Source organism: Canis lupus, chromosome 28 (genome assembly GCF_003254725.2).
Source record: "Canis lupus dingo isolate Sandy chromosome 28, ASM325472v2, whole genome shotgun sequence".
NCBI classification, from domain to species: Eukaryota; Metazoa; Chordata; class Mammalia; order Carnivora; family Canidae; genus Canis; species Canis lupus.
Window position 1 is genome coordinate 13987109 of NC_064270.1, and position 27014 is coordinate 14014122.

A 27014-nucleotide genomic window follows, 5' to 3' on the forward strand; every position below is an offset into this window, starting at 1 on the left:
GTAGAGGCAAAGGTGGGTCTGCAGATTACTCTAGAGACAAAGGTTCAGCCTGAGGCCCAACAGGAGAAGGAAGGGGCAAGGCAGGACAGCCTGGCCTTTACCCAACAGCACAGCAGAGGACCGGCCCTCACCCTAACCTGGTCTCAAACAAGCACAGTCCATGCCTACATAGCGTTTATTCACTGACCTCGGCTGCCTTCAGAGTAGACTCATGCCCAGGCTAAGGTTCTTCATCCCACCTTCTGCTCACTCCTTTCAGGAGCCTCCTCCTGGCCATGTGCTCATCTCCCCACCCTCTATTGTAAGTGGAAAAATTGAGTAGCCAGCCTAATCAAAGCTGTATCGGAGCTAAGATTCTGGTCCTCTGTAGCTTCAGTTCCACATCAACGTGCATTCTCCTGGTTATCTGCTCACACCAGCTCCCTGCACACATCATGCTCCCCGGGGAATCACTCGCCTGCTGGTCACACCCACCCCAGTGACAGCTTTACTTCTCTCTATTGCACAAACTTAGTCACACCTAGTTGCACACACTAGCTTGCAACAACTGGTTACACGAACACAGCAGCACACCCCCAGTCACCCCCAGCTGCACATGCTCTGTTTCGTCAATCAGCTGCACAGGCCCAGTCTTTCAGTTGCACACACTGACACACTCATCGGCACACCCTGTTGATGTCTGTGAAGCTCAATTCATGCAACCCCTCCTCCCCACCCAGCCTCAGGTCTCTCCTAGGACAGGCAACCCTTAGGAGGAGAAAAGGTGACCTGCTGGTAGCAGATATGGATTATGAGTGCAGAGGTGGGGCCCCAGGGAACCTCAGGGGGTCCATTCTCCCTCCAGCATAATTGCACCCCACTCAGGAGTCTGCACCAGGCCTGGGAGCCCTCACCTTCCTTCACTCCAATCCCAGGAGCCACTTCTCTGGGAACTGTGGCCTGTGGACCCATTCCGGGTCAGGCTGATCTCCCCCAGGCCTCCTGACCTCTGTCAGGAGGCCTAGTGCTTCACTTGCAGCTTAGGGATGCACCCATTGCCCACCCAACCTATGCACACACAGTTCTACATTCCAACCTATGCACAGCACCCAGCACACCAACAGTTCCAGCGCCAGGCGCATCACCTCACTGCCAGCCAAACTTCTTCTCCGCCTGACAACAGGAGCCTCCTACCTGCTGGCCCGCAGGACCCCACTCCTCTCAGGTTCCAAGTGCCCTGAAGCACCTCATCCTCTCCACTCTGGGCCCCTTATCCAGTCACTCCTTCACCTCCTAGACCCCCTTATACCCTTTCCCTGTGCATGTTTGGGGGGGGGCTATCTGTAGTCTCAGCACAAATCACTTTCTGAGACCCAAGAGAGAGGGGTGGGTGGTGGGGGTAGGTAGCGAAGCCAAGGTGCCCCTGGGTTCACGTGGCTGAGGACATGCAGGACCGGGTGAGTGGACTTCCCTGGATCTAGAGGCTGAGAAGGGTGGGGAGGAGGGGGTCCCCGCGGCGACCGGCAGGGGCGGAGGGGAGGCGCGGCCCCAGCCCGTCCCTTTCAGGGGGGACTCATGCATCAAACTTCAATTTTCCGGACGATTGAATTAGTGATTTTTTTTCTCCTGAACTAAAATACACTTAAGTCTTTGGGATTAATTACCACGTTCTGGTCCCTCAGACTGGAGTATTACTTATCGGAGCTGCGTCTGACACCGGCCCGACACCTCGTAAAATAAGGAACTGCGCCTCCCGGCCTCACCCGGCGCCACCCGCCGGGCCGGCCCGGGAAGGAGGAGCGGGAAAGCCGAGGCAGCTGGCTCGCGCGGTGGGGCCCGGCCCGGCAGCGCGCCGCGGGGTCCCAGGCCCGGGGAGCAGAGACCGCCCGCGTTCCGGAGCTTGGCAAGCCGGGCCCAGGCCCCGGACCAAACAGGGAAGGAAGAGGCCAAGCCAGGCCGCTTCCCCTGCGCGGCCGGGAGCAGAAAGCGGGTCTGCACAGAGGCCAGCGTCCTCGGGGAACCTGCCTGCCACAGCCCCGGGGGTGAAGGAACTCTGGCCACGGGCGGGTGGCCCAGAGGGTCCCAAGCCTTAAGGAGCCTCGCCCCGTGAATGGGCGCAGGGCCCGCAGCCCCTCACGCCATCCACGCCACACTCACTCGTACACTCACGCGCGGGGAGTGCCACGGAATGCGTGCGGCCCGCGCCCTCGGAGCGTACGCAGGCGGTGCACAGGACTCCGCGGGCGTCCCCGAGGCAGGCCGTGCCGGCGGCCGCTAAGAGGCCCAGGGCCGCGCTAAGATTCGAGGCCGTCTCACATCCCAGGTCCCCATGGTAGCGCCCGGAGCGCGGCCAAGCCACCCCCCCGCCCCCCAGCACTCCAGTCTGAGCCAGGAGAGCGGAAGACAGAGTGGGTCGGAGCCCAGGCCTCCCCGACTCCCCGACCCTCGCTCCCGCCTGCAGACGACCGCTCAGCCCCTGCCCATCGCCGCCTTCTCCCTGCGCCAGGGCGCCGGGAAACTACCCCAGGCCGCGGCGCTGCGTCGGACCGAGACTGGCCGAAACGGCCACGCACGCTGGCAGCCGGGCTCCGGAAGCCCATTGGCAGCCTGGCAGAGGCTTCTCGTCCAGCAGAGCCGAGGAGGCTGATGGGGGGGGGGGGGGCTGTGTGTGCTCGAATGCTCTCCCCAAACTATGCGGGACCCAATGCGCGGCGCGCTCCCCCCAGGCCTCCTCGGCTCGCTCAGCCTAGGGCTCTGGCTTACACCTCTCTCCGCTTCCCACCGACGACCGTCTGGCACTTCCTTCGCCCGCCCTTCTTTCTGACCTATAGAAACAACGAATTCCTTCTCATCTTTCAAGGCCTGGGTCCAATGCCACCTCCTCCGGGAAGCCCCTACGACCCCAAGCCCAGAGCCAGCCCTCCCGGTTCTGTGAATGGCATTTCCCTGCCGCAGAGCCCTGGCCTCCTGATAGCGCCAGGGGGGTGCAACGGTGGTCGTCCGCTAGACTGGGAGCTCCTTGAGGGCAGGAACTGCATCTGATTTGTTTCCATTTCCCCAGCCCCCGGCGCGGCCCGGAGCAGAAAAGACGCACAATAAACATTTGCTGAATGGAATGGATTTTTCCCTTTATTTTATGAATCCTTCCCCTTCCGTCTTTCCTTCTTTCTTTTCCTCTTTCCTTCCTCCCTCGTTATTTTTTATTTCTTGGTTATATTCAATTGTCATGTTTTTCAGGCTCATTAAATCCATTTAGAGACAAAAGAATAAAAGGCAGAAGGGGAAGGAGGGGGAGGAGGGAAGGGGGAGGGGAGAGGAGGGGAGGGGAGGCCGGAGAAGCAAACAAATAACCCGCTTTAACTAGACGGGCGGATAAATGGCCCCGTTTCTCCTCAGCCCCGATGCGCCTGCTTAGCTGCGCGCCCCGCGGGCGCCGCAGCTCGGGTGGGCTCAGCCCCGGGGCCGCCGCCCCCAGCCCGGAGGGACCCAGCAGGGCCCGGCCCGGGGCAGCGAAGCAGCGAACGGCCGGAGGTGCCAGGGCCGCTTCATTGGGATTCATGGGCGTGTTGGGCGGGCGGCCCCGGGCTCCGGGCGAGGGGCGGGGGCCGGGCGGGGGCCGGGCGGGGGCGGGGGTGCGCACGGCGGGCGCAGATGCCCGGGTGACCGCCGCGCCGCGGTCCCCGCGCCGCCTTTGTGCCGGGGAGGCGCGCGCGGGGACCTAATCCATCAAATTGTCTACAAATTGTGAAGAAAATTCAAAAACCATATGGTCGCCAGCGCCGGCGCGCTCTGGGCTGCGGAGGGCCGCGGCCGCGCCCGCACCCGGAGCCGCGGGGGGCTGGGCCCGGCTATTGTCGCCTGTCAGCGGCCGCCCGGGTCCATTCGTCCCGGCCTTCATGGTCCGCGCTCCGAATTACAGACCCATCCATCCTGAGAGAGGGCGATTTATGTCGCCCGGGAGGATCCGGCCGCACGCCCGCCTGGCTGCCCCGCTGCCTCTCCTCCTTACGTTCTCTCCTCTCGCTTCTCCCCCTTTCCCATTCCCTTTCCATTCCCTTCTTCTCCGTTTCTGTCTGTCTCCGTCTCTCCTTGTGAAGCTTTTCCTCTTTCTCCACCCCCCGCCCCCGCGCGCCCTGTGGCTCTCGCTTTCTGGCTCTGCTTTTGGAGTGTCTTTCTGTGCTTGTTCTGTTTCTCTCTGTCTCTTAGTTTCCTCCTGGACACGCACGCTCCCGACTCAGGCCCCGGGGCCCCATCGCCTGCCCGAGACCAGATGCGCATTTCTCACATCAATTTTGCGGAGAAAGAGAGCCGAGCGGCCCGGAGGCGGGACCCTCCTTTGGTGACAGCGGCCACTCGCCAGCCGAACGAAAACAAAAGCCCAGAGAGAAACCCGCTCTGTCCGGAAAAGTAAAAGCTGCCTGCGTCCCTGCCCTGGCCGCCCTCAGGGCGCGGGGACTCCAGAGAGTCCTGGGGAGATGGATGTCTCTGCCCGCAGCCGAGTTGGGGGGGGATAGAATCTGTGAATGTTACCAGAAATTCACCCCAACTCTCAAACGCTTCGGGCTCACACCTCCCCGTGCTCGTGTGCGCGATTCAGCTTGCCCTTGGTGCCTCGTTTTTCCTCCTGTCCCCAAAGGCAAGGCCCTCTGGCAGAACCAAAACTTGGGAGCCCTCGGGCTGCACTCTGCTGCGGACCGAGAGATACCTGCGTCCACCTGACGCTTAGCCCGAGTCCCGCAGAGTGGGGAAGAAATGCCCTGGGGTGCAGGTGGGATGCCAGCCGCAGGGCAAGTCCTCCCCCCCAACCTTTACCCTTCTCGAAATTAATTTTCCAGTCGTGGCGCCCCTAATGTACGCACTCTTTCTCCCAGCAATGCACGCCTCACTTTTTACCCGGACCTGACGAAGCCCGCTTCTCTCGCCCCCACCTCCAATTTGGTAGCTGCCGCGTGTTTCTGGGCGAGAGGCGCTTCACCTCCTGCTTTCCCCTCACCCCTTATTCTCGAGCCTGCCCTGAAACTCCTCCATATCTCCAAGGCCTGGGCAGCCGGCAGCGAGCAGCGGCGAGACACGGAGTCGGCCGCGGCTTCCCTGAATAGGGCCCACTCATTCAGACACGGTCACCGCCGGTTCTAGTAAAATGGCAAAGACTTTATTTATCGGAGAAAGAGGCCTTGGGTACAGTCCGGGGCAGAGAGGGCAGGGCAGGAGCAGGGAAGGGGCACGCGGGACCCACCCTCATCGAGTCGCCCTTGTCTGGCCAAGTAGAGCTAGGAGCAGGGCGTTGGAGACTGCAATCAGACCCAGAGCTGCGGAGGAGGTGGGGTGAGGGCTTCGGGTGGCCTCCTCTCAGTCTCTGTCACATGCAAAAAAATTCTAAAAAGAGTAAAAAATAATTCTAGGGCTTTGGGTTCCATTTTAGTTGGCTGATTGGCTGGATTTCCCCCTGCTTTGTCCCTAAGACCCGGACCCCAGCAGTCAATCCAAGGAAACCGAGAGAGGGAGGAGGAATCTTAAAAATAGCGTTAGTGGGCATCAGGAGGCAGAAATGGCATCGAAAACAGACTTTTGGGGACGGGGATGGGGGAGAGAAAAGATCGATTTGAAACTTGCAAGTCAGGACCCCGGCTGTCCCCCTCAGCCCCTTCCCACGAGGGGAAAAAGGTTAGAAGGAAATAAAAGAAGTCAACTGCAATAGGCCTAGGGAGGCGAGGGAGGAGGAAGAGGGCCAGTGCATTCGCCACATGCAGAGAAAAATTAAAACAGTTGGGGCGGGCCCCCTCCTCCAGACAGCGGGGTTAAGTGTTCGTTACCCTCGATACTGCCTCGCCCTCAGCAAACCCGGCAGCCTGAGAGCTTTGAAAACGTGGAAATCTCCGAGATTTTAAAAAAATAAAAGAAAGAAAAAAGTCAGGCTGAGGTGGGAAGAACCCGCTATATAAGTTTAAATATTTATACAGAAGCCATACAGAATTGCACGGCGAGGGCTCCCGGGGCGGCCGAGGCCGCTCGCAGCGGCCGGCCCGGCCGGCCAGCCCGGGTTTATTGCTTCGAGAGGGAGGAGGCGGCTGCCGGGAGCTGAGTCCGGGCCAGGGACGGGAGAGAAGGCGGGAGTTGCAGAGGAGGTCCCAGCTCCCCTCGGCGGTCCGGGAGGCGGCGGGCGTACCGGCGCTAGGGGCCCGGCGCGGCGGAAGATCCCGGGCGCGGCTCAATCGTCCACGTCGATCTCTTCGTCTTCCTCGTCCTCTGAGCAGTCCTGGCTGCTAGCCGGCTGGTCCGTGAGCGGGGAGGCGGGAGAGAGCTGCAGGGGCCCGGCGCCCGGGGCCTGCTGGGCGCCTGGAGGGAGCGCGGGAGAGCCAGGCCTCGACTTGGCCCTGCCGCAGCCGCCGCCCCCGCCGCCCGCGGCCTCCGAGTTCTGCTCGAGTTCGGCCAGTGCCACGATGTCCATCTGCCCGCTGGGGCCCAGTTTCTTGGCGGACTCCACGTCGGCCTTCATCTCCTCCAGATCCCGCTTGAGCTTGGCGCGCCGATTCTGGAACCAGGTGATGACCTGAGCGTTGGTGAGGCCCAGCTGCTGCGCGATTTGGTCGCGATCGGCGGGGGACAGGTACTTCTGGTAGAGGAAGCGCTTCTCCAACTCGTAGATCTGGTGGTTGGTGAAGGCTGTTCGCGACTTTCGCCGCTTCTTAGGGGTCTGCCGCTGCCCAAAGATGGTCATCCCGTCGCGGCCTGCGAGGAAACCATAGTATAGGCTTGCGCCAGGGGAGAGGAGACCACACCCCGGCTCTCGCTCACCCCACCCAGGCCCCTCCGGCCTGAGGTCTGCTGCAGTTCCCTTTTCGGACTTGATTCGGCCTGCGGGACTAGGGCAAGCCTCGCCTAAGGCAAACCTTCTAACCTCCAACTCTTGTCTACTGGGAGTCTCTAGGAAAAATTGTTTTAGTCTCTGCTCCCCACCCAAGAGTTGATTTGAAAGAACCAAGGTCGCCAGAGCACAACGAAGCCAGACAGGGACGCCCTGACTGCCGGGTGAATGTTGGTTCTATACCTCTTCCCAATCACCACGACTCTATCCTTATCCAAAAGATCCAAGCTGAAAGGATCTCCGTTCCCCAACCCAGGAACAGGGCAAGGAGCGCCCAGGCCACTGGGAACAGGAGGGAGCCAAGCAGAGCAGGCAAACTGCGGAGAGATCTTGGGTTTCCGCCACCCCTCCTGGGTCACTGAACTCTGGCCTATCCAGAGGTCCCTAGGAAATAGGGTTTGGGTCCTGTCCCACTCATTTCCACTCCCAGCGGCAGCAGCTTGGGCTGGAGAGCCCTGACGGCAGGCGCGGGAGGAGGTGGGCAGAGGCACAGGGCACAAAGAGTAGGGCACGGGGAGCGGGTCGTGGGGTACTGGGAGCAGGGGAACCCAGCAGCGGCGCCTACCTTCGGCTGCCTGCAGGACGCTGACCTCCAGCCCCTTAAAGGTCTTGCTGGCGAGCTCCTCCAGCGCGCACAGCGGCGAGGTCTGCGAGAGCAGCGCGCGGCCCGCCAGGGGCAAGCCGCCCGGCGCGTGCTTGTCCGCGGCCGCCAGCAGGTGCGCCGCCCCGCACAGCGAGTAACTTCTCCGCACAGACGGCTTGTTGAGGATGTCCTCGATGCTGAACGGAGTCAGCGGCTTGTTGGAGTTGGCGGGTGGCGGCAGGTGATCCAGCGGGCTGCGCCGCCGCTCTTCCCCCGGCGCCGCCTTGCCATCCTCCTTGGAAGTCATCTCGGCCTCGTTTGGGGGCCCGGCCGGGGCGGCTCGGGACGCGGGGACCCAGCCCGCGGGCAGCTCGGGCGCCGGGCGGCGCGGGTGGGTGGCAGCGGCGGGCGGGAAGGAGGCCGCGCCGGCCAGGCGCGGGGCCGGGCGCGGGGCCGGGCGCGGGGCCGATTAGCGCAGCGGCAGAGGCGAGCAGAGCCGCACGGGGCCCCGGGAGGAGGGTGCTGACGCGGGCGCCGCCGCCGCCGGGGCTTCCAGCAATCCGGGGCCCGAGCCGGGACGCGCCGCGCGGGGCTCCAGTTTCGCCAGCCCCGGTGCTATTTAAAGGTGTCAGGTGGCTCCGCGGCGGCTCCTGGCCCCGGGTCCTGGCGGCGGCAGTTGGAAAAGCCGAGGCGAGGGCGCCGATCCCGTACTGCGAGGGGAGGCGGAGAGATGGGGCAATTGACTATTGCTAACAAGTTAGCCTTGATCGAGGAGTAATCAATTATCTGCAGCGGCACTTCTCTATTTCTCTCTCCTTTCTCCCTTTCTCCTCTCTCTTCTTTCTCTCTGTTCTCTCTCTTCCTGTTCTCTCTCCCTCTCTCTCTCTCTCTCTTCTCTCTTCTCTGCTCCCCCCCGTCTCTCTCCTTCTCTTCCTCTCCCTCGCCCTCTCTTTCACTCTCTGTCTGTCCAATGCAGGCGGCTCTAAGTTGGGAAGCTCATTAATTAGCGGGCCGGGGGTAGGAGGAGCCGGCTGGAATTAGCCTGCCTAATGCGCCTGTCAGTCCGGGCGCTGCGCCGCGCTCGGCCCGAGCTGTTTGTAAATTACATTAGCGGCGCCTTTATTGCACCCGAACCTCGGGCGACTCAAAAGCCGCCGCCCCCACCCCAAACTGCGAGCCTCGCTCCCGGCGCACCCGCCTCCCGCCCGCCTGGCTGCGATGGTAGCGCTGGCCCGGAGGTCTCAGGCTCTCCGACCCGGGATTTGGCGCCCGAGAAGGGCGGTGTGAGCCCAGCCGGAGAGGGACTCGGCCGCCGCGCGGGCCAGGTAAGACCCGGAGCCTGGGTGGGCCCCGCCGCCGCCCAGTGCGGACTTTGCCCAGCTCTCAAGGACCCAGCCTCCCTACCCCCTCGACCCTCTTTTCGGTCACCCCCGGCCTCAGTCCGAACGCCTGGGGAAAGGGAATCCGCAGCTTCCAGGCTGGCCCGCGGGAGGTCCGTGCGGGTACTGCAGCCCTGGGTGAAGCGACACGGGACAGGGGTGGAGGACCCCAGGGGTTGGGGGAGGGGGTCTGAGGGCTTAGTCTTCCCCAGCGGGTAGGCTGAGGGGGTTAGTTATTGGTGGCTCCAGGCACCTTTCCCCTCGGCCTGAGCCCGAAGCTACAACCTTACCTCTTCCGGCAGTCTTGCACACTCCTCGGGCCACGGCTCTCCCGGCCCACTGGGGCCACGGCCCTCCTGGTGACCGGCGCCCGACCGGGCAGCCCGGCCGGTTGCCTGGGCTAACGGGGCCGGCTCGGGGCCTCCCCGCTGAGCTCTGCCCAGGCCCCGGCCGGGGCCCCGCTGCCGGCCCCGCCCAGCCCAGCGCCGGGCTCCAGTACACCGCCCGACTCCAGCTGTTCCGGATGCGGGGCGGGGGCCCGAAGGGGGCCGGGCCAGGGCTGGGGCTGCGCTCCCAGGAACCCGCAGGGAAGCCGGGTTCGAGTCAGACTGGGGGCTGGGAACCCTCCGGGGCCGACTCTGTGTACATCAGGCGAGCATTTGTGCGCATCGGTATTTGAATGTGTTTACGTTTTTGAATATGTACGTTTGTGTGGAGTTCGCAATGTGTATATTTGTGTAAACATATGTAACCTGTGGGCATTTAGGTGTATTTGAACCCTACTTATATCTTTCATTCCCCAGAGACACCCAAAGGGGCTGTACCCCAGGCTCCTTTTACTCTTGCTTCCCTCCCCTGGTTTGTATGGGACCCTTGGCCCCACCACCCTATTCTTCCCTGTCTGCGCCTGAAGAAAGGACGGGAGCAAGAAGGGGCTGGAGCCAAGGGAGCTGTTTCTCTCCCCACATACAGCCTCAGCCCTTTTCCTGGCTTTGTTTGTAAACTCCTGGGCAAGCAGTGTGGTTTGGCAGCCCTGCTTAGTCAAGAGAAGGGCCCAGAGAGGCCCCTGCAGAGCACTGTGGCCCAGCCTAGAGGTTAGGATGGGGAGAATAGGACCTTTTGGGCTTCCTGGGCCCCATTAGTACTGTCCCAGAGAGGGAGGGAGCCGAGCTGGGCTGCAGGGCAGGGGACAGGTTCTCTCCCTGGATGCCTCCAGCATAGGGGCCTCTGCACAGCAGAGATTGGTTTCTTTATCTCCTGTTTAGTTGTTTGTTTGAAACATGCTTGCAGCTCCCCAGAGTAAAAGGGACAGTGTAGGGAGAAAAAATTCCTGTATTGGGACCCCAGTGCCTGCCCTCACCCTGTTTGGGAGTATTGGGAAGTGTTATTTACCCTTGTTCCCATCTTTTTCCTGTTTTTGCGGGGAGGACAGGTGCTCAGAGGCAGGAATGGTGAGAATGGGATTCTCAGTTCCCCCAGAGCCACAGAACTGTCCTTAAAGCAGGCTTGTCTCTAGTGCATCAGCGCTTCTCTGGAGCCATGAGGTGACGCTGGGCCCTGCAACAGTGGAGTCAGAGGTGAAAGAGGTGGACAGGGACCTGGGAGAGAAGGTGCCTGGGAGCCTGATGGACTCTAATGGCTTGGAAGCTTGGGGACCCTAAGGGGTCCGCCTTCTCTCACTTTCTGCTCTCAGGGTCCTGCCTCTGCCTCTGGCCTCTAGCCCTTTCCTGCTATAACTCCAAAAGCCCTGACCCAGAGCCCCAGGCAAGCCACATCCTCCATGCTAGAGAGGAGGCCTCTCCAGATCAGGGAAGAGGAACATTTGAGGCCCTATCCTGGAAGAAGCTCCATCTCTTAACCCCCCGGCCATTCTTCCTGGCTGCACCTGCTATTGGTCTGCAGGACAGGAGCTTAAGGACAACCTTGCTGTTGTCCCTTTCCCAGTCTCTCAGGAACAGTGGAGTTCAGTGTTACTGTGAAGCTGCCAGGAAGGTGAGGAATGTGAATTTGGGGAGCTCTGGGGCAGGAGCACAGAATTCCTTCAATGGAGCCCTGTTTCCAGGGATCTTTAGTCTTTGGCCACATCATGTCAAAGTGGACAGGACATTCCACAGTCATCTGCTATATTACCTCTTAAACCCACTGTGGCTAAACCTCTTTTTCCTGAGGCTCAATCAGAAGGCTTTGTTTTTAGCCTAATTGGTTGGACTCTCAGCAAAACAGCTCCAGCAGGCACAGCTGGGGGTTCAGGGGGCATATGGTGCCACACACCCATTTTGTTGCTTAGGGTCCCCTATTTCTATTGTCTTATCCAGGTTATGTTCAAAAAACAGGTCGACTGTCCCACCGACCTTTCCCCAACCCTGAGGTTTTCCCCTACTCCACACCCAGTGTGTGGGCTAAGATCTTCTGAACTCTCAGAAACCCAGATCTCCTGGCTCCCCCGGACTCCTCCAGCACAGCAGGGGGCTATATCTTGGGTTTGCAGTCAGACTCCCTCCCTCTCCTCCTTGAGAGGGAGATCCTTGAGGGCAGGGACCTTGATCTAGGGACTCTATCCATCCCAGACCTGCGCAGGCAGGCTGATACCTGGTGCTCTCCCTGTACTGGTTGAATGAGTTTTTATTGAGCAAATGGAGTATAAATGATGGTGTATTGTGGAGGGGGAAGGCTTGGGCCTTGACTTTCCTCTCTCAGAGGAGTTCTGGAGATGGTGAAAATTAAGGGAGTAATTCAGGGGCTGTGGGGGGCGTGGGGAGAGATGAGGGGAAGAACTCCGCCACTGCTTTCTAGGCTCTATCCTGCCCAAGCCACCTTCCTGGGATCCAAGGCTGAATTGGGAAGACACTGTGGGGTCTCCCACCCCCAGTCAGCTGAGTTAGTGTCCTCTCCCATGAAGCTGGAAGCATTTGATCCCTGGCGTCTGCTGCACAGGGAATGCCTGTATTCAGAGCCTGGTTTATACGGTATCCTGACTCCCAAATTCCTGCTTGCTACCTAAATGGCCAGGGTCCAGCCTTATTCTGTCTTCAGTGGAAGGGGAAGAGATTAGTCTGGCAAAAATCTGCTTTCCCCCTGGTTCAGTGACTATTTCAGACAAAGAAGAGGGAAAGAGCATTGCATGAATTGCCAGGAAAAGGGGACCCAGTAGAATCAAACAAAATGAGTTATTCCTTAGCATAAGAGAATAATTCAAGTAAACTCCCAAAGGTTTGGTCAGCTTTAATCCAGATTGTTTTGGTAGCACCATTTGTTTCCAGATTATTTGTGTAAGCACCAGTCAGAGCTCCCCTCAGAGAGAAATGTTCTGACACTGGTTGAAAGGAGTTAACTTGACCACCAATTGGGATTATTTTAGTTCCCCAGGGACCTGCTACTCTGACACTCCTTGTGGAATTCAGAGAGTGTTTCTTCTGATGTAGAAGTAGACTCCAATAGATGGCCTCCTGCCTTCCTGACTGAACCAGGACTGCCCACTTGGTTTTTATTTTCTGCCCTGGGCCACCTTCAGCAGTAACAACAACAATAACCATGACAATAAACACCATAAGCCCTTACTGTGTACCTGGCTTCAGGCTAAGAGTTTTATTCATTTCATTTATTACTCACAACCCTGTGAGGTAGTAGCTACTTTACCCCAAGTTTATATATAAGGAAAATGAGTCCCAGAGAAGTTAAGTAACCCATCCAAAGTCACACAGCCTGTTTTGGAAAAATTAGGATTTGAAGACTGATTTTTCTGACTCTAATTGTAATCCCAGAACGATGGGGGTTTTTACCCAGAGACACCCCCCCTTCCCCCCACCCCCCGCCTTGTGCAGGGTTCTTTGAATGGGCTTCCAGGGCTCTACAGGTCCCAGAAATTGTGTGTAAAATTATGTGAGTCCAAGTGGGCACACTTTTCCAGGGGCGATATTACATAACACACTGGACTCTCTAAAGGGGTTGGAGATCCAGAAAAGGATCAGACCAATAGGGGAAGTGGGGGAGAGAAGCTACCTACCTGTAGGTCTGGGGAGCAGGGAGCCAGGTGCTCCAAAATTCAGGCCAAGCTCCAAGCCTGCTTCTGGACCTGTCCGGCTATCTGTGGCCACTGGCTCTCAGGACCTCATCAGGCTAAGAGAGGCGGGGGCAGAGACCTTGGCTAGGGCACTGCTTTGGGGAGCATCTCCTCCTGCTCTTCCCCCACCGCTTCTTTTGTGAACTCCAGAGGGTGGTGAAAGGATGGCTACACCACCTGGGCCAACTCCTTCCAGGCACTTCAGCCCTACATGGGGGATGCCCTTTGGAAATGTGGGGGGCGGAGGGTATGGACAGACCACTTAGTGATAAAGACAGGTAGGAAAAAAAACAGACAGGTAGAAGGATGCTTGGGTGACTCAGTGGTTGAGCATCCACCTTCGGCTTAGGACGAGATCCTGGAATCTGGGATTGAGTCCCACAACAGGCTCCTTGCAGGGAACCTGATTCTCCCTCTGCCTGTGTCTCTGCCTCCCTCTGTGTGTCTCTCATGAATACATAAATAATTTTTTAAAAAAGAAAAAGACAAGTAGAGACAGTAAGAGACAGTTCCCAGGAGGTGCTCATGACCCACAAGACCATACTCTGCAGTCTCCAGAATATCCCTCTTTTTTGGCTCCAAGCCTTTGCTCCCCTCAACTGGAGTCAGAAGAGTATCACTCCCCTTCCTTGTACCTTCTGCTTGGTTTTTAGTGCTCAGCTGTCTTGGGGAAACTGCCCTGGTCTGTTCAGTTCCTCCGTGCTCCTGAGCACAACTGCCCCTGGAATCTATCAGATTGTCAGGAACTTGCTGGTTTATCTGTCTGTCCTTCCACCCCTCTCTCCACCTGGCTATGGGAGGAAAGGTGCCTGCACCTTCTCTCCATGCCCTGTGCCAGCCTGGCATATACCACAGGCTCTTTATGCATGTGTTGAGTGAATAAACTATACGAATGAATAATAAGAGACAAAAGAGAGAGCCAGGCAGGGACTTCATTCAGCCTGGGCTCCAGAAAGAGGACCAGAGCTGTGAGGGAAGGGTACGTGCATTGTTTAGCCAGCTGTGTGCAGATGTGTGAGGCGCCCCTGCTGCTTATACCTCTAACATGCACAGAGGGGCACAGAGAAGTCATTCTTTAATGCTTTTTGGCTATGGAGGGTGGAGGGTGGAGGGTGGAGGGAGGTCCTGGGCTCTGCAGCCAGCTGTGGTGTGGCCTGATTCAGGAATGGAGTTTGTTCTCTCTCTCTCTCTCTCTCTCTCTCTCTCTCTCTCATTTTCTACAGGATTGAGCCCCCACCATGTTTTGGGCCCAGAAGCAGAGAGGAAGAACAGACAGAAGAAGGAGGGTAATGGGCAGGGAGGAGTGGCAGGAGACACACACCCCCATCCCAGTAGCCCAGGGGACTATGAAGAGAGTAAAGGATGAGGGGGGGAGGGGGAGTCTGTTTCTGTCCCAGTGGAGGTGGCATTTGTATTGAGTTTTAAAAACCCAGGAGCTTTTGAGTAGGTGCAGAAGCCAGGACCATTTTCCAGGGAAGAGTAACAGCCAGGCCAGAAGCCAGGAGTGGCCACCCAGGGGGGAGCCAGAGTGTCCCCCTTTGTTTCCTTCCTCTGCTGCAGAGCAGCAAGTTGCTAGCATGGGGTTGAAATCTTTGGTCCCTTGTGCACCCCCGTTAGGTGCACAGCCTGCGGCTGGTGGGCTCCTGGGATGGCTGTTACCCACTGCAGGGGGTTAGCAGAGTTAGAGAGGCTGCATCCCCGGCCCTTGCTGTTCCTGGACCTACCATGGGGCTCCGTTCCCCTTGCTATCTACAGAAGCTCCAACAGTTGACCCTCTCTCTCACTAACCTAGCTGGCCCAGGAACTCTTGGGTCTGAGCAAAGCCACTAATGCTGGTCAGTGCTACCCATTCCACAGACGTGTCATTCTCTGTGGCTCACCAGGCTGCAGGCCCCTATGGGGCCTGGGCGAGGGCAAGGGGGCTAGGAGAAACAGAAGCCGGGAAAGGCAAGGAGGCCCAGGAACGGGCGGTGGCTGCTCAGCGGCTCAGGAAAGGCCTGAGTCAGGCTTCTCATAATAAACTGCGCGTGAATAATTCAGCAGCCAGTGCGGGGGGGGGGGGGGGGGGGGGCATTGCTCATTGCAATGCCGCCGCCAGCTCAGCCCCTCGCCTTCCCGCTGAGGGGAGGGGGTCACTAACGCGAGGGACAGGGGGAGCCAGGTAGAAGACCCCCTGCCTGCCCCAATCCCGGATTCGGCAGGGGTCCCAGAAGTCCCAGACAACTCGGGGTCGATCTCCTCCGCTCCCCAAAGGTCAGGGGGCTGCCTGCAGGGCGGCGTTGCTCCAGCTAAACTGCTCTCCAGACCCTGGTCAAGAGAACTCAGGCGGCAGAACCAGAATAGGGGATTGCGGGGGCAACCTTCGGAGGAGAGCCGAGCTGCGGCAGTGCCCAACTGCGCGGAAGATGCGGGCGGCTTGGCTCTGAACAAGGTGAAGAAGGCTGGCTGGGGCCCCTTCTCTGAGCCCGGATGCCCTGAGGCTACTTCAGCAGGCCGAGATGTCCCTTTTTATCGGAGCGAAATTCCCGGGAAGCCGCAGGATCCTCCATTCGCGGTGAACCCCAGGTTACCCCGCCTCTCTCCGGAGTCGCCTTTCTCTGGACCCCTGGATCCAATTCCTGTTGGTCAGCGGTCGCGTGGCTGTGGGGGGGAGGGGAGGGGAGGGGAGGGGGGGGGAGGGGAGGGGAGGGGAGGGGAGGGGAGGGGAGGAAGCCCCAGGCTGCCTGTTCCGAGAGAGAGGCTAATTTCAAAGTACCTGCAGCCTTATTTCGTTTCTGTGAAATCACTTCCCCTTGGCTATTCCACTTCCCACCGGTCCCTGGGTTTCTGATATCCAGGGATCACATCCCATCAAACATCTACAGGGGCTTAATTCCTCCAGCTCTTTCTTATGCTCCTTCACTTCCATTAGCTCGACCTCATCCTCTGTGCAGCAGGCTCCATACCCCTAGGTGCTGAACCTCCCACCCAGACCCTCACATTGGCCCTGCTGGCCTGCCAGGAGCCCAGGGCAGCTCCAACAAGGCCCTCAGTCTGGTCTTCACTGGTGTTCCAGGCAGCCATACCAGAATTCGCAGGGGTGGTGGTGGAAGGCAACTCATTTCCTCCCTGGCCCACTCCACACTCCCGCCAGTCTACTGCCCAGGCTTCCTCCTCTTCCTCATCCCTCTGCCCCCAGGCATTTTTCTCACTGGCTTTTTCCTTAAGTGAGGTGTAGTCAACCCCAGCCTCTGGCCCCTGGGGAGGCTTGGGCTGACTCTGCCTCTCCAGTCCTCAGTTGAAATGCTGGGTTAATGGCCAAATTTCCAATGCCTTCTGCAGCAGGACCACCTGAGTGTCTTTGCAGAGGCAGGTGAGAAGGCTGATGGCACCATGACCTCAGACAACTCCACTCCAGGCCAGCTGTGTGATCTTGGGTAAGTCTCTTAACCACTCTGAGCTTTGATGGGGCAAAAATCAGGAGGTTTAGGGAAAGAGATGGGAGACTAAGCCTTTTAATTCGTTTAAGAATAAGGGTTGCCTTCTTTGGGGCCTGAGGAGGAAGTGAAGTTTGGGAGAATTGTAGGTCTGGAATGGCCGTTTATTTTAACGAATATTTCGGCTGGTAGCTGCTTTTTATTTTTCTTTTATGGCTGATAGGTGCCAGGCATTAGAAACTTTCTCTCCCATCCTCACCAGGTCTTGGTTTTACCAGAGAGGAAACTGAGATTAAGATCACCTCCTGCTGGTCAGTGCGGAAGGTGAGGTTCCAACCCATATCCAGCTGGAGGCAGTCTTTTTATGCCACGCAGTTTGCCTTAGATTGGTGAATTGAGGCCTCCCAGGGCTGGCTAAGACTGAAGCTTTGAGGGGTTGGGCTGAATCTTCAAGTGTTCCCTTCTTTCCACCCTGGGTGAGCTTTGAAATTCTTGTTTTTAGGTAAACGAGTTTGGTGGCTCCCAGAGAAGTATGGAAATAAGACCCAGTGAGAGACGTCTGGCAGGTTATGGGAACAGCCTCTGGGACAGGACAGGGAGGACAGTGTTTCTCCAAAGCCCAGCCCTGGGAGGTGGTGGTAGCAGGGCCAAGGTGGAAGCCATCGCTCCCTGAGTCTTTCCTCCGAGCACTCTACCCATCCGCTCCTGAGTCTGTCTGTCCCCTGGGGCCTATGTCCCCAGAAGTCCTGGTCAGAGGGAGACAAGGAGCACTAGGGAGAGGGCACCCGGCTCAGGGCAGAGGTATGGCCGGACCAACCCCACACTCTTTCAGCCTTTCCAGGGGCCCCTCTCTGGGGTAGGGTCTTCCTAGCTGCAGGAAGTGGGACTGGCTGTGGGGGAGCAGAGGTGCGCAGGCTGGAAGCGCGGGCCTGGGGTCCCCTGGCTGGGCAGGGAAGAGCTGGACTCTGGCTCCCCGGCGACCCGTCCTGAGCTCCCGCTGCAAGGTCGCCCCGTCGCAGCCCCGATAGGCCATGCGTCCCTCGGCACAAGTCCCATTATATTGTATTTATGTTTCACTTTATTGGTTTTTTTCTCTCTTATTATTGTCTCACTCTGGGGGAGGCAAAGGATATAATATATTCATCTTTATTATACCAAATCTGTGTGAAGCATTTAATAAAACGCTGTTTCCCCACAGCCAGGGATATTAGTGTGAGCTATTCTTAAGTTAACGCTCCGTACGGGGGCGCGTCCGCCACAGCGCCTGCTGCTGGCCGCCCGGGGAGCGCGCAGGCCCCCGCCTGGTTGGCCCGGAGCCCACCCTGAGCGCCCGTCGGGCCGGCTGTGGCCCCGCCTGGGAGGAGGGCCTCGGAAGAGCCGGGCCAGGCCCCCACCCCGCGCTTCTAACAGACCCGGGGCCTCCGTCTGTGCCTGCGGGGGGCGGAGGCGGGGCGGGAAACAAGGGTTACTATCCCCTTTCCTCTCGGGACTCCTCGCGGGGAGGCCGAAGAAGCCGTGGGGGTGGACAGGGCTTTATAAACAGGAAGGAAAAAAAGCAAGTATTTGTCGAGAGGGGCCCAGCGACGGCCATAGAGAAACGGGGGGGCTACAACAAAAGTGTTTCTTTGTAGGCAACGTAGAACCTCAAGTAGGGCCCCAGCCCAGGCTGGGGAGCAGAGCCCAGGTTTGTGTGTTTCGGGGCTTCACCAGTTGCCGCTGGTGAAGGCAACTCGATGCAGGAGAGCTCTTGGACGGTCACAGTGGGCTCTCCCTCGGTTCTCCCTGTAGGCAGGCAGGCAGGCAGTCGTTGTGATCCAATTCACAGCTCAGGCCTTGAGACTCAGAAAGGTCGAGTGGCTTGCTTGAGGTGACCCAGCTGGAATGTAGCGCAGCGGGTCATACAGTCTTCAGACTCTGCTTCCTTCCTACCCCAGCCCTTCCACTCCCTACCTTCCTCCTCTCTCCCTTCCCCACCTCCATCCTCCAGGGTTTTCCATGGCCTGTAAGCTTTATAGTTTGGCTTTCTATGGATGCACATAAGAAGGAGGAACAGTCGCATGAATTTCCATATCCAGGCTCACTGCCCACTGCCCCTCAGAGCCCACTGCCTGGGTTCTTTCAGGGCTCAGATTGGGAACACCAGCCTTACTCTTAGGCCCTTGTAGCACTGCTGTGGGGAAGGGTTAGGGACAACCAGGACAGACAGAAGATGTTGTGCAGGAAAGGACTGGAGTGGGCAGGTAAGGATTAATATTTTAGGATTAATATCTTCCCATCATTCTCAGTCCTCCTGTGCCCCCATCACCTCATCTCTGGGGCTGTCCTAGGTCTCCCCACATACCATAGGCTGTTGGTGGAAGCTTATGTGACAGTTCCCGCCCAGAGCTGGCTAGTGGAGGAAGGTACAGACTCACTGTGTGGCAGGCCTGGGACTAGGGGAAGAGGAATGAAGTGCCTAGGGCACAGGATTGAAGGGGTACTTGTTCTCAGTGTTGTGTACTTAAATTCTGTGCTTAGGCAGCTCATTTGCCTCACCCTAGTCCCAGCTCTGCTGTGTGGTCCCTGGGGTAGAATTGCTACCATGAATTGCTGAGTGGAGATGGGATGACTTCAGCTTATCCTTGTGAATGGCTTTCTGAAGAGTAGAAATGAAAACAATGGATGAGCTGCCTTGTGTGGGAGTGAGCTTCCCCCAACAGGTAGGGTATACAAGTAGGGCTTAGAACCTGCCAAGAAGGCTAATAGTCACAATTTTATTGTCATCATCATCGTCATCATTCTACTGTCGCTCTCATTGTGCTACGTAAGAGCTTTACCTTGTTATCTCATGTAATGCACATAAATGTGTTTTGGCCAAGGATGGGGTATCAGAGTTTCTGATATTCTGGGTCCTTTTCAGCTCTAAGAGTCTAGTGTTGCAGAAGACAAAAGGCACTTCTGTTAATTTGGGTTGGTTTACTGCATTATAGTTATTACTTGGACTTGTTTTGTGGCCTTTACTAATGGGTAAACTCCTTAAGGATGAGGACTATGTCTAATCTCTCTCTCTCTCTCTCTCTTTTTTTTTTTTTTTACCATTCCCTCGCCTCTTCCATGCCCCATGCAGAATAAGGCACATAGCATTTGTTTAATAAATATGTATTGAACAAACACATGAGTAAATGAGCATCTGAAGCTGTGTATGCCTGACCATATGCTTCCTGGGCTATGACCAGCAAGGCCACTAGGGTGGGTATTGGGAGAGCCAGTATCACCTCTACAGTCATTGTCCCCCTTTCCCCACAGCTGAGCCGAGTTCAGGCACACTTATAGACCTTCCTGCCACATCGTGTGCCCAGCCCTGTTCTAGTCTGTGGGTGAGACAAGGGCGCAGCCCTGTTCTACCAATTCAGGAAGAGCTCTATGCTCACACTGGATGAGCCTCAGGAGAAATCACTTGGGTCGGGGAGGAGGCCTCCGGGGGGTGGTCAAAGCAGGGAGAAGTCTGTGTGGCAGAGTTGGGACTAGAGCTAGGCCTTGAAAGGTAGGAAAAATTGAGAGGTTGGTGGGAAGAAATAGAGTATTCCAGGTCGGAGTGAGAGGGCAGCCAGAGCAGGACTGTTCACAACAGTTTTGGAGTCGGGAAGGCTGGCCTAGCTAGATAAAGCACCAGAGTGAAATTAAGTGGGAAAAGACATTTGTGGAATGCCTTGAATGTCCAAGCCCAAGCCCTGCCAGACACCAGAAACTGGGATTCAGAAATCAAGGTGTAGAAGTCAGAACTGAAGATCAAAGTCCAGAACCCAGCCTCATCCAAAGCTGTCCTCCCAGTGAGTGTAAGACACCACCATAGCACTCCATACTCCAGGCTCATGAGCTTCCTGGGTAACAAGATAGACTCTTCCGATCAGGTTGGGCAGGGAAACCCAAGACCTGGCATGAGCCCAAAGCTGGCCTGGGCCACCTGAAGCCTGCCTCTTAGGACTGGCATGAGCAGCTGTCCTGAGTCCTCCCAAATCAGAACTTGAAGTCTGGCATCCTCTGCTGCCCTCTGAACTGCAGCAGAAGTCACCCACCAATATACACCCTTCCCCCACTGTCTGTCCTTCCCTCCGCCCTCTGATACAGGTGGGATCCCAACCTCTAGGCTGAACCCAGCTGGGCCAGGCCGCTGGAGGATGGAGCCGTGGTGCCTGCGGTGGTGCCAGCCCAGCCAGCATGTAGGCGTTGCTCTTCCGGCCTGTCGCGGAGTGTGAGCCTGCCAAGGAGCCGGAGCGCTGTGCCGCGTGGAGGGTGTCAGGGGTGGTATTGTCGGCGCACAAATGCTCAACTTTATGTACTTTTAACTAGAGGTGTAACAGATGGCCCCGTTTCTGTCCAAGCCAGGGAGACTGGTGCCCATTCCGGCTGCAGCCAATCAATCCCGCCACTCTGGGGGGAGCTACAAGCTGGGCTGGGAGGCCTGGAGCCAGCAATCGCGTAAGGCTGTCTGCTCGGGCTGGCCCAGTGCTGCCTCCGCCAGCCGCTCAGCCATGGGCCCGGGGAGATAGGAGGGCAGGCAAGTGGCAGCCATGCCCAGCAGCCCAGTCAGAGGCCTGCCTGGGAGGGAGAGCCTGGACCCACCCACCAGGACCCAAATGGCAATGAAGTCATTCAAGTCCCCAACCTGCCCCACTTTGTCCTCCTTCTCTTCTGGTCCCTGCTCAATCCCTAAACCCCAAATTTCTCACCTAGAAGTGCTCCAGGTCCATAACCCTGCAGTGTCCTACATGGTGGACACCAGATGTTGCTCAGGACTGGGGGTGGGTAGTAGTGCCTTTGACAGAAATCATCATGGGATTGCAGAAGTCTTCAAGAAATGCCCAAGACAGCTAGAGAAAGGGAGAAAACAGCAGGATCTAGGGCTCCCAGAGCTGGGAGAAACTGAATTAATTGATTCATATATTTATAAGTCAGTCAATGAACACTCAGTTAAGCCTACTATGTGCCAAGTTCTTTGCTGCATTTGCACACTGGGGGCATGATGATGAATAGGACGTAATTCCTATAGCTGAGACCGTCTCAGGGGAAGGCAGACAAATACACGGGTAATTGGTAAAAGTGCTCGTAAGTATTTCCACAAGGACTGGAAGCACAGAACAGGAGCATTTAACCCTGCCTGGGGGATCCATGGAAGATTCCAACAGGGGCTGGCCCTGAGCTGGGTGTTAAAATACTGGTGAGAGTTTTCATTGGAGGTGAAGGCAGGGAAGCGCATGTAAGGAAGAAGGAATAGCATGTACAAAGGCATAATAAAGTGCATGGTGAAGGTAAGGGTGTGGAAAGATGTGATGTCACTGGGGTTTGAGATACAGGTGAAGTGGAGTGGATGGGGCTGGACAGGGGAGTGGGCCAGGCCTGGTCTGTGATGCCCAGCTCTGTTTCAGCCGGCTGGCAACTGACCTGGCAAATCTCCTCCCTCAGTTTTTCCCTCCCATGACCCTACTGCCCCTCATCCTGGGCTTGAAGGGGGTGAGGAAAGGAGGAGGCAAGGCCTGGCAGCATGTAGGTAAGGCCAGTCTCCAGAGTGACCCTCATCCTGGCTTTCCTCCTTTCTTGCTTTGAAGGATGAAGCCACAAACCAGGGGGCTGACTCTTCCCCACCACTACCCCATGGATTTCTGAGTCTTCTAAAAGTAGCCTTTCTATAGGTTCCCTAGAGAGGACTTAGACTCTCATTCATTCATTCATTCATTCAAGAAATAAGCATCAGCTGTGTTCAAGGTCCAGGCAGGATATTGAAATAGAGCATTCATTATACTGCACTGTGAGAAGCTCTAGTCCAGATGCAGCAGGAAGACAGGAATCTGGGCAGGGGTCCTTCCATTTGCAAAAAACAGAGGTACACTTGAGTAATCCCAAGAAAAAGGAGGGCCTTTCTTTCTTTCTTTTTTTTTAAGGAGGGCCTTTCTATTGAAGCACATGGCTTGGCATTGGAACTGGGCCCAGAGGGGATCCCTGGGTAGCTTAGTGGTTTAGTTCCTGCCTTTAGCCCAGGGCATGATCCTGGAGTCCCAGGATTGAGTCCCCCATCAGGCTCCCTGCATGGAGCCTGCTTCTCCCTCTGTCCATATCTCTGCCTCTCTCTCTCTCTCTCTCCCTATCTCTCTGCCTCTCATGAATAAATATATTAAATATTTTTTTAAAAAAGGAACTGGGCCCAGAAAACATGTAGGGACCCTGGCAGCTCTGGAGACCAACTTCTCTCTCATGGTAAGATGGAGAAGCACTTCAAAGTGTCTCTCTTTTCTTTGTGTGTCTCTCTCCTCATTAATATTAATGTAATAATAATTATTATTAGGGGGAAGGAGGAATGATAGCTAACAGGTTCTGAACACATACCAAATGCCTACCACATCAGTTTCCATGCTTACCTAGAAACTTACCTTAAGGTAAATCCTCTTAAGAACACTGAGTTAGAGCACCTGGGTGGCTTAGTGGTTGAGCATCTGCCTTTGGCTCAGGTTGTGCTCCTGGGATCAAGTCCCACATCAGGCTCCCTGCAGGGGAGGGAGCCTTCCTCTGCCTATGTCTCTGCCTCTCTCTGTGTGTCTCTCATGAATAAATAAACTCTGTTTAAAAAAAAAGAACACTGTGAGTTAGTGAATATCGTTACCCCATTTTGCATATGAGAACACTGAGGCTCAAGGAGCTTAATATCCTGCCCCAGGGTCAAGCCAGGAAGTGGAGGAGTCAGGATCCTCACTCAGGGCAGACCCCGGGCACCCCAGCTCATAACTGCCTCTGACCTCTGTGCAGCATGGAGAGCTTCCTGGATTCCCTCATAATTTCTCATAACCGTGACTTGCACTTGACCAGCCGGCCTCCCTGCGTCTCTCTCTGCATCACCTCGGCTAACTGCTCTAGTCTCTCCATATTTCATGGTTCGAATTCCCAGGAGAAGAAATCAGATTGGCCCAGCTCATCTTTTAATGCCAGGCCACATCATAAGCAGCTGCCCAGCCAAAGAGCTGGCGGGGAGCGGGGCTGTATGCAGCCACAGATCAGCATCATTGATACATCCAAGATTAGAAATAAGATCATACGAAGGGCAAAGTGCTACAAGAGAGGTGTGAAAAAGGGTGAGGGGAGATTTCATGGAGGCCAGTTTGTGGTTTGTGTCTTGAAATAAGATGGGATTTAGGGAGCAGAGTTAGTAATGAAGATTTCCTGGAGAAAGGAAGACCATGAACACAGGTATAGGACTAGGATAGCACGACTCTTGTGCAAGGACCACTGAGGAGTTCTGCTTATTGGAACAGTGGGGTGCCTGGGATACAGGCTGAAAGGCGGAACTTGAATGCCAACATGAGTGTGAACTTAATTCAATAGGAATCTATTCCTATTGGAATAGGTCTTTGAGCAGGAAGGGGATATGAACAGATGTGTGCTTTTGGTAGGATGACCCTGTGCCCAAGGCAATTCTTATTTATGCCTTTTGCCCTACTGTAATTACTATCATTTTTATTAAAGTTTATTATAATTTACAGATCCTCTTTTCACCCTCAAAAGCATCTGGATTTGAACTGTAAAGTACATGGTCACTCCATCTTTAGAGGCTGTGGGCTATGAGTCTGCTAGGGTCAATGAGGGTGGGCCAGGCTGAGGGGCAGGCTGATCATGGCTGATCATGGGTAAGGATATTGCCATAGTCCAGGCAAGGAAGGCCAGAACCAGGTGGGGGCACAGAAGGTTGAACACAAAGGAGTGTGGGCAAGAGACAGGGCTAATGCAGAATTGGTCAGACCTAGCAGGTGAATGGATTTGGGAGGTGGGCAGTGAAGGATAGGAGGGTGGTCCAAGTGACTCCTAGGTGTTCAGCTTGATTGCTGGGAAGAATGATGGAAGCCTAAAGGCAGGGTTTGTTGGGGCGACTAGGGAGTGGAGATGATAATTGTGGTTATGATGAGTTTGAGGTGTTCTGGGACGTCCATTCAGAGATGCTCAGCAGGAAGTTGGACGTTCCAGACAGGAACTAAGAAGCTGTCAGGGATTCTTCCAAAGAGATGGCTTTCGGAATCCAGGGGAGTGGTAAGCTTGCCAGAGACAAAGGGCAGAGTGCGACAAGACTGGACGCTGAATCATGGAAGACTCTAAGTTGGAGGAGAGAGAGGAGTCAGAGACGAAGAAAGAGTAGTTGAAAAGTTAGGAGAAAAACAAAGAAAGCTAGTGACCTAAAATTGATGGAAGCTTTTGGGGAGGGAATTGGTATTAAATCCTGCAGAGTGATCAGGGAGGAGGACAAAATCAACAGCCAGTGGTTTGGCAATGCCAAGGTTACAGGCAACTGTAAGAGACTACAGCGTGGTGGGGATGTTGCATGAAGAGTGAATGGCGGGCAGCCCGGGAGGGTGGGCTCAGCTGTTTAGCGCCACCTTCAGCCCGCGGTGTGATCCTAGAGACCCGGGATCGAGTCCCACATCGGGGTCCCTGCGTGGAGCCTGCTTCTCCCTCTGCCTGTGTCTCTGCCTCTCTCTCTCTCTTTCTCTGTGTGTATCTCTCATGAATAAATAAATGAAATCTTAAAAAAAAAAAAAAGGGGAATGGCAAAGAAGTGAATTGCCTAGAGGCAATTAGGGCAATTTCTCATTCAAAAAGTATGGGAGGAAAAAAAAAAGTATGGGAGGAAAAGTAAGATGGACAAGAGGTAGGAGAAGAGGCACAACAGGAAGTTCTGGAAAATGCTGGAGAGATTGGGTCCTTGGTAAGGAGGAAAAGACTCTTCTTTCTCAGGGACAAGAGGGAAGAACAAGGATGGGTAATAGGTTAATTCTGGGATGAATTGATGAGTTTGGGGATAGGTGGAAAGGGGAACATTATTTGAGGATCCGACTCCATATTCTTGGTCAATTTAGAGTTGAAGTCTTGTAGAGAAAGTGTGAGGTGATTGTGGAATTGTAATGAGGACTCAATTACAGATAAGGAAAAGAGGGTTTTGTGTTTTAACACATACTGACGAAGCATGAGTTGAGGAAGCGTAAATGGGCCAGTTTTTTCACCAGCTCCAGCATGCCCAGGAGTAGGAGCCAGAGAGTGGATGGCAGTGTTGCTCAAGGCTAGAGACTGGTAGGCAGGATGGCAGGAAGCACGTTATTGAAATGGCTGCTATGGAGCCAGGGTGGGAAGAGAGGAAGTAATGCCAGAATGGGAGTGATGGAATGGGAGAACATGGGGAGTTTAAGGGACCAAAGAAAGAGTCAGTAAAAAGGAGGGAAAGAGTGGTAAGAGATTGGGATCAAAGAAGAGAACTGCAAATTCTGAAATTCTGGAGTTTCCAGGGGCCAGGGGTAGTCATGCCAATTAGTGGCCAGAGAGAAGTACAAGAAAGTGTCCAGAATGTCTGAGCTCAATACCTCCGAGGGACTGACGAGGCTGGGTGGGGTGGCTTGGAATTAAGCTGCTTTCAGCATCCCCACTGGTTTTCCTCTGGTTTGATTTTTTTTTTTTTAATTATACAAGTAGTTCATGTTCCTTTGTTAAAAAAAAAAAAAAAAAAAAAAAAAAAAAAAGGAGATCCCTGGGTGGCTCAGCGGTTTAGCGCCGCCTTCGGCCCAGGGCGTGATCCTGGAGTCCCAGGATGGAGTCCCACGTTGGGCTCCCAGCATGGAGCCTGCTTCTCCCTCTGTCCGTGTCTCTGCCTCTCTCTCTCTGTGTCTCTCTTATGAATAAATAAATCTTTTTTAAAAATCTGGGGATCTGATGCATAGCATTCTGGTTATAGTTACCAGTAGTATATTGTATACCTGAAAATTGCAAAGAGAGTAGATTTTTTAAAAAGATTTTATTTGTTTATTCATGAGAGACACAGAGAGAGGCAGAGACATAGGCAGAGGGAGAAGCAGGCTCCCTGTGGGGAGCCAGACATGGGACTTGATCCCCAGACCCCAGAATCATGCCCCAAGCCAAAGGCAGATGCTCAACCACTGAGCCACCCAAGTACTCCACAAAGAGAGTAGATCTTAAGTGTACTCACCATAGAAAAGAAATGGTAATTATGTCATATGAAGGAGGTGTTAAGCTAACACTACAGTGGTCATCATATTGCAATAGGTGTGCTCAATCAACATGTTATATACCTTAAACTTACACGGTGTTATATTTCAAAAAATCTGAAAAAAACAACATGATCAAAATGACCAAATGTATTTATCAAAATGATCAAATGATTGAAATGTAACTAAATTAAAATTGCCTATAATCCCACCCTTCAGGGGATCCCTGGGTGGCGCAGCGGTTTGGCGCCTGCCTTTGGCCCAGGGCGCGATCCTGGAGACCGGGATCGAATCCCACGTCGGGCTCCCGGTGCATGGAACCTGCTTCTCCCTCTGCCTATGTCTCTGCCTCTCTCTCTCTTTCTCTCTCTCTCTCTCTGTGTGACTATCATAAATAAATAAAAATTTTTAAAAAATCCCACCCTTCAGATACTCTTAAAGTTAACATATTGGTAAGCAGTCTTTCAGAACTTGATGAATATGTACTTTTAAAAAACAAAATAGGGGGGATCCCTGGGTGGCGCAGTGGTTTGGCGCCTGCCTTTGGCCCAGGGCGCGATCCTGGAGACCCGGGATCGAATCCCACGTCAGGCTCCCGGTGCATGGAGCCTGCTTCTCCCTCTGCCTGTGTCTCTGCCTCTCTCTCTCTCTCTCTGTGTGACTATCATAAATAAAAAATAAATAAATAAATAAAATAAAAAAATAAAAAACAAAATAGGGGA

At 55.5% G+C, this 27014-nt stretch overlaps 1 protein-coding gene across 1 annotated transcript; it reads right to left on the bottom strand.

Moving 5' to 3' along the window:
* Nucleotides 1-5109: 5109 nt before the first annotated feature.
* LBX1 (ladybird homeobox 1) lies at nt 5110-7771 on the bottom strand. Its single transcript, XM_025466958.2, has 2 exons — nt 7410-7771; nt 5110-6708 (listed from the first exon to the last, which is right to left on the bottom strand). The coding sequence occupies exons 1-2, from the start codon at nt 7732-7734 to the stop codon at nt 6188-6190; spliced, it is 846 nt and encodes a 281-aa protein (XP_025322743.1). The 5' UTR covers nt 7735-7771; the 3' UTR covers nt 5110-6187.
* Between the last annotated feature and the right edge of the window lie 19243 nt (nt 7772-27014).